The sequence below is a fragment of the Hordeum vulgare genome, chromosome 4H (genome assembly GCF_904849725.1).
Source record: "Hordeum vulgare subsp. vulgare chromosome 4H, MorexV3_pseudomolecules_assembly, whole genome shotgun sequence".
NCBI lineage: Eukaryota > Viridiplantae > Streptophyta > Magnoliopsida > Poales > Poaceae > Hordeum > Hordeum vulgare.
Window position 1 is genome coordinate 5,401,156 of NC_058521.1, and position 13,210 is coordinate 5,414,365.

Below are 13,210 nucleotides of genomic sequence, written 5' to 3' on the forward strand. Positions count from 1 at the left end.
GTGGGTATTTTCAGTTGCCGCATCATCATCGGATCATGCGCATCATCAGCATTGCATCGGCATCTCCGTTGCCGCCAGTTTTCAAAACTTGCATCCGTTGTTAGTTGCCGGTTCGCGTCGTTGTCCGTTCCGAGCCCGACCGCACACGCACGCGCCCGCGGCACCGTTGAAACCCTGTTTATGTAGTGCGTTTAAAAACTCTCTCTGACCGCGGTGAGACTTGGCACGCGGTCGCGATTAGATGTAGCTAGGCCGCCTGTCGAATTTCGTCGCGATCGGAGACCGACTGGTACCCGAACGGTCGACCGTAGCGGCACCGTCTTCGGTTATTCGTCGGATGTCTGTCGGTGTTGTTAAAGTACGTGCCGCGCTGCCCGTTCTCCCTCTCGTCTCCGGACATCTACACAACACGGTCGCGTACCCATACCCGCGTTCGGAATCGTCCGAATCCGACCCCGCGGTTGGATCCGGAACGAAATTCCGGTTAACCGAACCCCCTTTTTCGCTATAAATACCCCCCATGCCATTAATTAGAAAGCCCCTCTTCCCTGCCTCGTTTTCCGTGCCCATCCTACCAAACCCTAGCCGCCCCCATAGCCTCTCTCTCCCCTGCCGGCGCCGCCGGGCCCGCGAGCCCGAGGCAGGCCCGCCCGAGCCCATCTGGGCCCGAGCCGCCGCCGGCTCCTCTCCCTGCCTGCGCCGCCAACCGTCTTCGCCGCCTGCCCGGGACGCCTGCGCCGCCTCCTCTGGGTTCCAGCGCGCCGTACCGGCCCCCTCCCGTCGGCCAGCCGCGTCGCCGGAGCTCCCTAGCCGCCGGAGCGCCGCATCATCGCAGGAGCTTCCCTGCCGGCCGAACCTTGTTGCCTTGTCCCGCTAGCGCCGCCGCCTTTGCTGCCTCGCCCCGCCGGCGGCCGGATCCGGCGAGGTCCGGCCAGATCCGGCCGGCCACGCCGCCCCTCGGGTCCCCTGCGGCCCGCACCATCCTCCCGCCGCCGCCAGTTAGCTCCCGGTCGGGAGCAGCACGACGGGGCGCTGCACCCGCTCGCCCCAAGACCGCGCCGTTGACCCCACGTGTGGGCCCCGCTGGCCCAGCTTCCCCAGCGCCTGAGCCGGGCCCAGCAGCCGGGTTGGCCTCGCCTCGCCTCGGCCCAGTAGAGCAGCCCCAGGCCGGCCTCCTCTCCAACCGGCCAGGCCCAAGTGGCCAAGGTAAGCTATCCCTCGCCCCCCTGCGCACCTTATCTGTTTGCACCCCGTTCGGCCCGTTAGTTTTTTTTATTAGGTTTTCAGTTTTATCTTTTTCAGGAAATCACTAGATTTTTAAACGCTCGTAGTTTCTAAACCGTAAGTCGGAACGACGCGTGTTATATATCGTTTTGGGGTAGCTTCGCGAGTAGAACACGATTATCCAACATGCATTTTTGTTTAACGCTGTTTAGAGTGCCTAATGCCTCGTTTTACGTGCTGTTTAACTAGGATCCATTCCGTAGTTAATTTTCGTGCGTATCCGGATTGTCCGTATGCCATAGATTTAATGTCCATGTTTTAGGGACCATATTTCTACGTATTTTAGAGCGGTCACTCGTATTTTTCCGTGTAGGGTTTTGCCGGTAGTTTATTTTCCCGTTCAGAGGTATTAACTCGCATTAATGGGTGGCTTTATTTTGAGTTGCAAACCCCACTTATTTTATATGTTATCGGGGTAGAAAAATCCCATGGATTTTTCTGTGCAATTAGTTTTAGTTTTTGAGGAAGTTAGTTCGCGAGATATTTTGCCGTGATGCCCTTTTGTTTAATTCGTAGGATTTATTCCGTGCCTCGTTTGAATTAGTTGTCAACTAGGGAGTTGATCTTGGATGTTTTGTTTAGCCCCTGGTATTTTTGGTTGCGATAGAAATGCATGTTTAGGTGTTGTTTGCTTGCTCTCAAGTTGCTTGAATAGTGCTGTTTTAGAGGAGCTGAAATATTTCTAAGTCTGGAATCTGTTATTATTTTGTTGCTGTCTTGTCTTGCTTGCATCTTGTGATCTGTATATCTTTTGGGGTTGGTCCAATGGAGTTATTTGTACCCCTTATGTTTCTCTAGCATGCTGTTAAGTTTCACGCCATTTGGAGTCCTGTAGCTTAGGTTTTTGCTGCTGTCAATACGCCTTCAGGCTGAAACTGCACTTTCATGAGGTGTAATTTTCACTAAGTCAGAATAGTGCGTGAGATGCCATTTTGTGTCTTCGTGTCCTAGTGCTCCTTGCTGCCATGCTAGATGTTGTTAGTTGTTTGTAGTAGTGCTTCTTGCCCTCTTCCGTGCCATGCCTTGCTTGAGCTTATCGGAGTTGGGTAGCCGAAGTTGTGAGGCGTTGAATATGCTATGAGGCTGATTTTGGCAGATTGTAGTGTTTTCTTGTTTTGCTCGTAGTTTTCGAACCGTAGCTCCGATTTGATCGTGTCCTGCATGAAACTTGCTTAGAATCTTGTGTAGTTTCATTTTCTCTTGCTGGTTGTTTGTGTTGAGGTGCTCATAGCCGCCGTTGCACACATTTTGCATTCATGCCATCATATCTTGCGGTGCTCGTAGCTCTTGTTCCGTAGCTCCGTTGGAGATGTTCTTTACGTGTAGGTTGCTTGCCTTGACGCGTAGAATCACGTGAACCTATTGGTTTTTCTGTTTAACAACTAATTAAAGGTGTTAATTCAGATCTGGACAGAATTGTAAATTACCATGTGAGGTCGTTTCGGAGGTGCTATATGTCATTTCCGACCTCATTTAAAATGTCTTGATAAGTAGTTTAATTTCCGCTTCACCTCGTGTATGTTTGACAACATTAATATTGCCGTGTAGATAACCGGGAATGAACTAAATAATTAACGTGGAGTTTCGTCAATATGCAACTCGTGCATATTGAACTTCACTTAATGTGTAGGTGTGATTGTGTGATTTGTCATGCCGTGACTTGCATGTATTCAGTATCTCATGCATCATATGTGTTGTGCATCGTGTGGTGAATGTCGTGTGTTGATGCTTGTTTCCGTTTCCCCCGTCTCGATAGAGTTCCGCAAGCGTGTCGGATGTGAGGACCCGTTCGACTACGTCGGTTCGTCTGCTTCACGGAGTCATTCTTCTTCCAAGCGGGATCTCAGGCAAGATGATCATTTCCCCAGATACTATTGCTATCATTGCCATGCTAGTTTTATCGCTTCTATCGATGATGTCTCGTTGCCTACCACATGTTAAATATCAGCCTCTCAACAATGCCATGAAACCTTCAACCTGTTCGACCTAGCAAACCACTGATTGGCTATGTTACCGCTTGCTTAACCCTGTTGTTAGCGTTGCTAGTTGCAGGTGCAGATGCTTCCATGTGATAACATGGGTTCCTTGTCATATCACCATATATTAATGCTATTTAATTTAATGCACCTATATACTTGGTAAAAAGGTGGAAGGCTCGGCCTTTCTAGCCTGGTGTTTTGTTCCACCTTTGCCCCCTTAGTTTCGGCTACCGGTGTTATGTTCCATAAATGAGCGCTCCTAACACGATCGGGGTTGTTATTGGGACCCCCTTGATAATTCGTTTTAGATTAAGGCTGGTCTGGCAAGGCCCAACTTTGGTTCTACATTTGCCCAACATAATAACTTGATAATATTGAAATGCATAGGGAGTTAGCGCTACCCGAGGAGTAATTTTACATAAACAGGGGGGGCCAGTGCTGATGGTGTTGGTCCCAAACGGTCTGCCTGCGGGGCCACCGCGAGGAAACTCGAGGTTTGGCACGTGTAGCTAGTTCCATCCGTCGTGTCCTGAGAACGAGATACGCGGCTCCTATCGGGTACGTCGACACGTCGGGCGGCCTTGCTGGATTAGTTTTACCTTTGACGAGATATCTTGTGCATCGGGATTCCGGTGATGCTTTGGGTAATCTCAGAGTTGAGGTTTTCCACTAGGGAATCCGACGAGGTCGCGAGCTTCGTGATTGAGGATTCCTATGCGGCTTGTGGTAATTTGTGATGGACTAGTTGGAGCACCCCTGCAGGGTTAAATCTTTCGGAAAGGCGTGCCCGCGGTTATGTGACAACGTGGAAACTTTGTTTAACACTGGTTCTAGATAACTTGAAGTAACTTAATTAAAAACTTGCCAACTGTGTGCGTAATCGTGACTGTCTCTTTCGTGAGTTCTTTCTCCGATCGAGGACACGGTGGGGTTATGTCTGACGTAGGTAGGTGTTCAAGATCATTCATTTGATCATCTGTAGATCACGTCCGCTATACGTAGATCTTCCCTCTCTTATTTATGGTACTCGTAAGTTGTAGCCACCAAATATATGCTTAGCTGTTGCTGCAACCTCAACACTTAACCATACCTCACCCATTAAGCTTTGCTAGTTTTGATACCTTTGGAAATGAGATTGCTGAGTCCCCTGTGGCTCACAGATTACTACAACACCAGTTGCAGGTACAGGTAGAGGTTACTTGACGCGAGCGCGTTGATTGTTCATTTGGAGTTGCATCTTCTTCTTCTTCTTCATCGATCTAGGATGGGTTCCAGGCCGACAGCCTGGGATAGCAAGGATGGACGTCGTTCTTCTTTTGTCGTTTGTTTTCGTCCGTAGTCGGACCCTGCTCTTACTCTTGATGATTAAGTACTGTACTGATGTGACTCTGATGTAGCTTGTGGCGAGTGTAAGCCAACCCTTTGTATATCTCATCTTTTCAGTACATGTACTTGTAACGATATCCATTCTTGCGACACGACGAGGTGCGCTTCTATCCCTGACGAGGCCTCGTGCCAAATTGAGGATAGGGTCGCATCTTGGGCGTGACACACATGCCGGTGGACGGCAGGTTGGATGGTATCAACACAGTGACGCCTATAGCAGGCCCAACCCTGGGGGAGGGGGAGGCGAGAGGGGCGGACGCCTCGGGCCCCCGTATCCAAGGAGCCCGGTGCTAGGAATACATAAGGAATTCTACTCCAAATGGAAGCGCCATTAGAGAAGTTGAAGCTGTTGTGTGTGTTCTGGATGAAGAAGAAAGCCGAAACGTTCTACCAGGCAGCGAGTTGGGCCTGGGGCTTTTTCTCGTTTGCATCAAATTTGTGTGTGCTTTTAATGGGTAGTTGGGCGATCAGGAAAGAGAAAAAAAAAGGCAATGATTGGGCCACGACATGTTATGGCAATGGTTGGGCGTTCATCAAAGAAGTAATTAGCGATCTCAATGATATTAACGTAGTCCTAGGAAACTAACGCCCTGTTTGAAACCATCCAGTTTTTATAATCTATTCTGTCTCCGAACAGGACAGATTATCGTGTAGATTATAAAAATTAGGTGAACAGATTATTAAAAACTCATAATCTACTCTACACAAGCTAAAATCAGATTATGGATTGTTAATGACCCATTACTCTTGGAAAGTTGGAGATAATTACATTCCTACCACCGCCACCCTTCTCTTTTTAAAAAAAACAGAAGACACTCAGGTCATTATGCAATGTAAACCTTGATTACAGTTTATATAATCTGGCCTCCAAACATGTCCACCTAGATTATTTTTATAAACCAGATTATATAATTTATCTTCATAATCCAGATTATCATAATCTATCGTGGTTTCAAACAGGACCTAATACAGTACCAGGAAAAAAAAGGAAAACCCTAGCAAACATGACGTAGTCCTAGCAAAATAATATACTTTTTAAAATGTAGATTCCATTTTATAAATTGGTAGTGTCCAATAAACTTCATTTGGTGATGGATCCCACTTTAATCTTCATATGGTCATGAAAGATGAGTTTATATTTTGTGTCATGTCACTTTCTCTACATGCTACAGGTTTCACCTACGACAAATTTAGTCCTTCGCCGCCACGCATGAGCTTAAATTTTGATAACATGCGTGCACTAACGAGAGACGGCACATCATCACCCCTCACAGAGCAAACCCTTAGGAACCGTACCACAACAACAAATTTTTTTTATAACACAACAACAACATTTAAGAGAAGGTATGAAACATTTTGTGATTTTTTCCTAACATTCTTTTTGACGAATATGTATATGCAAATGTACCGAGGGAGGCCTAGGTCTTTTCCGGGCAGCAGCGGCGTCGTCGTCGCATTATTTCTTGAAGGTATTGCTCGATACGCGACGCTTCAAAGTGCTAGGAGTGCGATGGAACTTCTCCGAAGGGTGCAACAGTTAACGGTCATCTTCGTTTTATTGACCTGCCGGTATCGGCATTTGTTTATCTTTTTTCTCACTCTTTTCTTTTGGATTTAATTGTGTTGCGGCCCCAGCAAGCTGAATGTACCAGATGATTGCTTTATAATATAAAACGGATAAAACCCCTTCATGGTCAACATGGTACATACTGGTACATGATTTGGCTAATATAAATGAGCTGTTACATTACAATGTCGACGGACATGCTTGAACATCAGGGAGGCAAAGCCATCGATGATTCAACTTAATGTCAGCCACCATCGAGTCAATTGAAAGATCAGTTGAGAGATGAAGAGTTAAGTCCCTGCACCAAGGAGAGACAATCATAGGTGAAGATAGCATTTTGAAATATGTTCATCCCGTGCCAACTAGACAGTTCGTGCATTTTGAACTATGTTCATCCCGCGAAATGGTTACAGAGCTCCAGAAGCACCACGATCACCCGACTCAGTTTTATATCACAATCTTTTGGACTCAAATTCAGTATTGGAATTATCCACCTTAATATGTCAAACACTGATTTCAGTACTTACAAAACAACACCACGATTATCCGAATCAGTTCTATAACAGTAGTTTTGGTACTAAAATTTAGTATTGCGATTGTCCACATATATCAATACTAAAAAGCAACCTCATGATCGCCGGACTCGGTTCTATACTTTTTGTACCAAAATTCAGTATTGTGATTATCCACGTTAATATTTCAACATTGACTCTAGTACTGAAAAAACAACACCACCATCACCTGGCTCAGTTCTATATTAGTAGATCCACGTTAATATTTCAATACTGATTTTATTATTTTAAAATAGCACCGCGATCACCCGACTCGGTTCTATATCACTAGTTTCTCTTTTAAAATTCAGTATTGCGATTATCCACCTTAAATTTTAATATTGATTTCACTACTTCAAAACAGCCCCACGATCACCCGACTCGGTTCTATACTTCAGTACTAATTTTGGTACGACGATCACGTGACTCAATTATATATCACTAATTTCGGTACTAAAATTCACTAATTCAGTACAAAGATTCGGTATTGCGATTATTCACTGTAACATTTCAATACTTATTTCAGAACTAAAAAACAACCCCACAATCACCGGACTCAGTTCTATATTTCAGTACTGATTTCACTACGACGATGACCTGACTCAGTTCTGTATCATTAATTTTGCTACTAAAATTGGGTATTGTGATTACCGTCATTAATATTTCAATGTTCATTTCAGTACTAAAAAACAACACCATGATCACTCGACTCACTTCTATATCACTACTTTTGCTACTACAATTCAGTATTGAGATTATCCACGTTAATATTTTAATACTAATCTCCGTATTGAAAAACAACAACACGACCACCTGACTCAGTTCAGTATCAGTAGTTTATGTTCTAAAATTCAATATAATGATCTTCCACGTTAATATTTGAATACTTATTTCAGTACTCAAAAACAACGCGCAACACCGTTGAAAGGTCTCCAGCGCGCCTAGAACGCGACACTTGTCACGCGCAGAGTACACCCCGCGTAACCGTTGCAAGGTGTACTCCCTGACTATTGATTTCGCGGGAGAGAGGAAAAGCAAGGGACACGCCGGTTGTTGCGGCGGGTAGCCACTCCTTCGCACAGGGAGCGTCCTGACTGGGCCGGCCCATCAGTAGGGCTCTGTAGCGAGCGGGGCGATATACTGCAACACTTGGCGAGTACTGCAGCACGACGCTGCTGCTACAACTCAACACTGCAATAGATATGTAAAAATAACATCTTTTATACTTCATTCCAAAATTTTAAGTAAATGATTAACTTATAGAAGAATGTTTCATGACGACTTACATATTTTAGTTTTTAAAGACATGATTACATTTTTATGTCTATAATTAACACGTTTTATAGACTGATAACATTTCAATAGATTTATGTTTAATTTGTTTTAATACACATTCTATATTTTTGTATGCATCAGCAATATTGCTGAACACCTTTATTTATTAAAATATAATATTGACATGATTTCAAATTTTGTGTTTGATGACTTCTCTTTTTTGTCTCTGTACAGACTGGGACCATGATCTAGACCCAGGCCGACGACGGTCCACCAGACCACTCGTGATGGGGTAGAGTACTTTTGTAAGCGTTTTAAGCAGGAAACTGGGATCTCTCCACACACACAAAAAGATATGTTTCAGCGCAAAGAAAAAGAAAGATATGTTTCGCAGTTGAGGATACTTCTAGACGCCGTTGAAAGCTTCATTGTAGATATGTTTCAGGTTGTTTTCCTATTAAAACATGCCTACGTTTTCTTTGTATCTGGTTTTCATTTGTAACGTATACCGACTCTTTCTATTTTCATCAAAATAATTTTTTCCTTAACACTTTGTTACACCTTAATATTTTTGTCCTCCACCTTTGGTAATGAATGTGTAGTATTAGCGCATCTATAGTCGGACTAGACAAATTCAATCTCTCAAACGTCCGTGGACACGTCCGAGTACGTCCGCGAACAATGACCGGTCATGCATCAAATAATGCATTCTATAACCGAATACTTAAATTAGAAACCTCAAATCTATATTATTACATGCAACATAAACCTAATACAAGTGGAGTTCGTCTGGCTCCCCGTGCTCATATCCAACGGTTGGCTGCGCCGTTCGTAGTGTCGGTCCGGTCGCCGACGAGGTAGAGTAGAACATGAGACACTAGTCGACTCATAGGAGTCGAGCTCCTGCAGTGTCCCGTGCCCTACACTTCGTCGCCGCAGCCCGTAACCCGGACGGTGTCGGTGAACGTCAGGTCGATGACGGATTTTTCCTGGGGGAGATGGTGTCCACCATGACGCGGTTGCGGTGCCAGCAACCATGCAGCATATGGGGTGCCGGAGAGTGTGACTCCGTCTCTCCAATGCCCACTGCCGCGAGGGCCTCGGGCGCCTCCTGTGCTCGTTGCCTCGAACGGCGAGCACAAAGCGTCATGTTAGCGTCCGAGGACGTCCATGATGCGTCCTCGACGCGCCAACAGATGGATTTCGCGTCCGTCATGATGTTCGTATGCCAGACGGCCCGCATCGCCTTCGGTGAGGCAGCGATGTCGGATCCAAGCACCGGTAGTGCCAACGCAAAGGATTCCCAACGTTGCGAGTCCGAGTGCTGTGTCGGGCGACCTCCTCCTGGGAGCGGCGGAGCGCAAGTCGGGCGACCATCTCCTCATCGGGGCCCGTGGGATGAGCTCATTGTCGACGGATCTAGGGGTGAAGAACTCGGATCCGCTGCCCGTCATGTCGAAAAAGGCCTGAGATCGTCGGAGGTGAGCTTGGATGGTAGATGAAAGTGTAGTAAAGTGGATAGGGTTTAGTCTGACAAGCGGATGATGATGAATACATATGGGGTCAATGCGGGCATCCATATGATGATACAGGAGTATCATGCGCGGAGAAAACCAGGACGCATGTGAACGTGATGACGCGGCGGAGTACCCAAGTAGAGTAGGTATTCAGGTGAAGCGTGCACATGCGGCCGAGCGTGAGCGGAACAGGCTTGTTATTACGGGTACGGGGGAGAAGGACACGCGACCCACCGGCCCCGACCAAGCACACACACACAGAGAGAGACGAGACGAGACCACCCACCGGCCCGCGGAATCTCGCCGGATTCGCTCCGTGCGCCGCCGCACAGTGCACGGTCGTCGCGGCCGCCACGAGCCCCCCAACCCAACCCTAATGCATGGTCCAATTTCCGATCCAGCACAAACAACGAACGAAACAACCAACGAAAACACGACCCGAGACCGACGGACGGCGGCCCACGGTGGCGCAGCTCCGCCATTATTGTAGCACGGTTCGAACGAGCCGGCAAATGAGACGGCAAGAAGCCAACGAACGAGCCCCGGCGCGCACGACGGCCGAGAACGGTCGCTTGGCCGGTTGCCCCCGTGGAGACTAGCGGCATGCAGCGGCCACCACCGGATCTTTCACGGGCACCTGCCTACTCTACTCTACCTAGGCGCTCTAGTCGGCGCCGGCTGAGGGAAGCCGACGAGCAGCGTTTCTCACCGTCCCGTCGGCACGCATGCAATGCAACTATGCAAGAGGATCACCCATCGCCGACGTGACGTGACCCCAGTAAACCTGCCGCCACTAGCCACGCACGGACGGACGGACGGACGGACCCAAACGCTCTCGTCGTCGCAGGGACGAGATAAATATTGCGATGAACCGCACAAGTGTCGGATCAGGGCGAGCGAGTGGTGATTACCGCGCCGTCGCTTTCGTCCCCCTTCATTCCCGTGACAGCGATGAGGCCGTAAATCCTTATTGCTGGCCATAACGCTGGTATATTAGCGTTAAATGACAAACACGTTGATGTGATTAAAAAGAAAGATGATTAAAGTAACATAGATAAATATCATACCGTCTTAAATGTTACTCCCTTCGTCTCATCTCAAAATAACTGTCTCAACTTTGTATAAGCTCTAGTACAAATTTGTACAAAGCTTAAGACACTTATTTTAAAATGAAAGGAGTATATTATTTTATGTCATACATAAAAAAAAACCGTATATGTCATCCGTAAACTAATAGTATAAAGATCGTTGATATTATTAAAATAATGTTGTAAGCGTTTTTATATTAGTTTAGTTTAGGAAGGGAGTACTGTACTTTGTGATACTATATATACTATTACAAAGACAATACGTATCATTATATGATACTTCTCATTACATACAGCCAGCCTGACACCGATGGTGCATCTTGTCTCACTTTTATCTTATTCTTATCCACGATGAAAAAGAACGGACCACATTGGGTGCATGGTAATTACTGTCCAGACAAGAGGAAAGGAAAGGCGGCCCTGATCAGAAACAGTTGATGGAAAGCTACGGTTCATCCTACCAGTAACAAAAATCTGCCCACCAAGACTGTAATGCTCACTGTATGCTTTGCTGCCTCGGACGTCGTGGCTGCTTTCCGCGCTAGCGACGGTCGCAAGCAAAGTGACACCAACGGGAGCCACCGCCCAAGATCCCAACTCAGGTCAGGTGCCTCCTCCCAAAGCTAGCCAGCACCTCTCACCGCTCGAGGAGTCGCTTTGAACAACTCCTGGACCGGACTAGCTAGCTAGAGGCCAACGACCCTGCGTCCCTGCCCGCAGTAATTTAATTTCCCAAAACACACCACGCACTCACAGTGACAGTGTTCCCGGAAAGCAAAAAAATTGTTCCTATCGAAATTTGTCGGCATGCCTTCTTATTCTATCTTGCTGCCGAGGCCGTGAGTCCATGAGCGTTCTCGAGAGTCTTGACACCACAAAAATGCACATATTTTTTGAATTTTGAATTTTAATGCTCGTGTGATTTGGGCAGAAGCTAAGCGCCATTGCATGAACAGAGCAAGATAGCCATGCATAGACTCACTGCCATTTCTTCATGCTACATAATGCACCATCATGAACCGGTGGCCTTCCAGTTCTGCAGAGTACTACAACTACTGCCGGCAGTGGTATACTCTGCTACGTACACTACCCGTCGTTTCAGGTGGTACATTACATCGTACACCGAACGATGATAATACTAACGAAAAATAAAATAAAACATGGCCGAACCCAGAGCTAATTAACCATCTTCCCGCCGGCCCGTGCATCGGTGCAAGGGCTACTAAAGTCCGGCCGCGCCTGGGCTGGGTCCAGGCCGGGCACTAGCAGCAGTCGGCGGCGACGGAGGCGAGCGCGCGGCGGAAGGCGGCGGGGGAGCAGCAGGGGATGCGGAGCGGGCCCTGGTGGTCGTACCCGTACTCCTGCGCCGCGCGCCCGAGGAGCTCCGCCAGCGCCGGCCGGCCCAGCAGCTCGGCTCGCACCAGGAACCGCTCCGCCTCGCTGCCGTCCCCGACGTGCACCGGCACGTGGCCCTCCGGCACCGCTGCCCTCCCGCCCCCGCCCCCGCCGCGCCGCTTCGGCGACGGCGACGCGGGCGGCGAGGAGTCGTCGCCCACGCGTGACAGCCGCCGGATCAGGTGCCTCATCCCGTCCGCCGTCGCGCTCCGCCGCGTCCACTCGGGACCCTGGCTGCTGCCGCCGGTGCGCGCGCGGGTGAGTGAGTGAGTGGAGCTGACCAGCGAGCGAGCGGAGCTGGACACACGCACGGTCACGGACACGCCGCGCTTATTTATAGCGCCGCGGAGGGTTGCCTGGGCCCCGGATCACAGTGGGGTTTGTCTGGTCGGGGGCGCAAGCTCAAGTGGCACTGCCATGCCATGGCAATGCCAGGGCGTGGTCCGGTGCGCTCTCCTTTTCTGATCGATCGTCGGGGGATTATTATTTCGTGCGTGCTCGACAGGTGCTCGGGCGCGCGGAATTCACGGTGTCTCCCACATTTCTCTGCCGTTTCTTTCAAAATCGTAACAAAAACGTGGGAGGCCGCACGTCGAGATGCTTTGCTTTGTCCAGCAGCGTCGGCGTGCCGGAGCGCTCGGGCGGGCTACGTGCGCTCCGCACAATCCGTCGAGGGCCGTCTACCTCGACCGGTACGCGAGCACTGTGCGCGCATGTGGGGGGCGCACCTGTCGCCGGCCCCAGGTACTCCACAACAACGGCCACTCCGGCCGGCAGGAGAGGGCCCGTCATGGCTTCCCAATCTGGAGGCGGACGTGTCGAGCGCCGGGAGCGCGACGCCGCAACCGGCATGGCCTCGGTCGACGACAGGCAGCGACAGGAACGTGGGCACGCAGCAGGAGCTATGATCGAGGTGGGCCGGCCACGACGTGACCGGCCGAACAACTGCTCCTGCTGATGTCCACTGTTGCCGGGCTGTGCGTCCATGGCTCCTCGGCCGGTGGTCGTGGGTTCGGCGTCTGCCCGCTGTGCCGGCCGTCACCTCCGTCCGGCGAAAATGTGTACTCGGGGCAACAGTTAGGCATGCTAAGAGACTGAGAGTGAGACAGACATGCTACTTAACCGTGCTTCAGTACATACTCGGGGCAACAGTTAGGCATGCCATGAG

General features: G+C 49.0%; 1 protein-coding gene across 1 annotated transcript; it reads right to left on the bottom strand.

Moving 5' to 3' along the window:
- Nucleotides 1-11,591: 11,591 nt before the first annotated feature.
- Nucleotides 11,592-12,940, bottom strand: LOC123450980 (auxin-responsive protein SAUR71-like). The gene has a single exon (XM_045127990.1). It carries the CDS (start codon nt 12,231-12,233, stop codon nt 11,910-11,912), a length of 324 nt encoding a protein of 107 aa, XP_044983925.1. The 5' UTR covers nt 12,234-12,940; the 3' UTR covers nt 11,592-11,909.
- Nucleotides 12,941-13,210: the final 270 nt, after the last annotated feature.

Coding starts and splice junctions, on each gene's coding strand:
- LOC123450980 (XM_045127990.1), bottom strand. CDS start 12,233: ATGAGGCACCTGATCCGGCGGCTGTCACGCGTGGGCGACGACTCCTCG.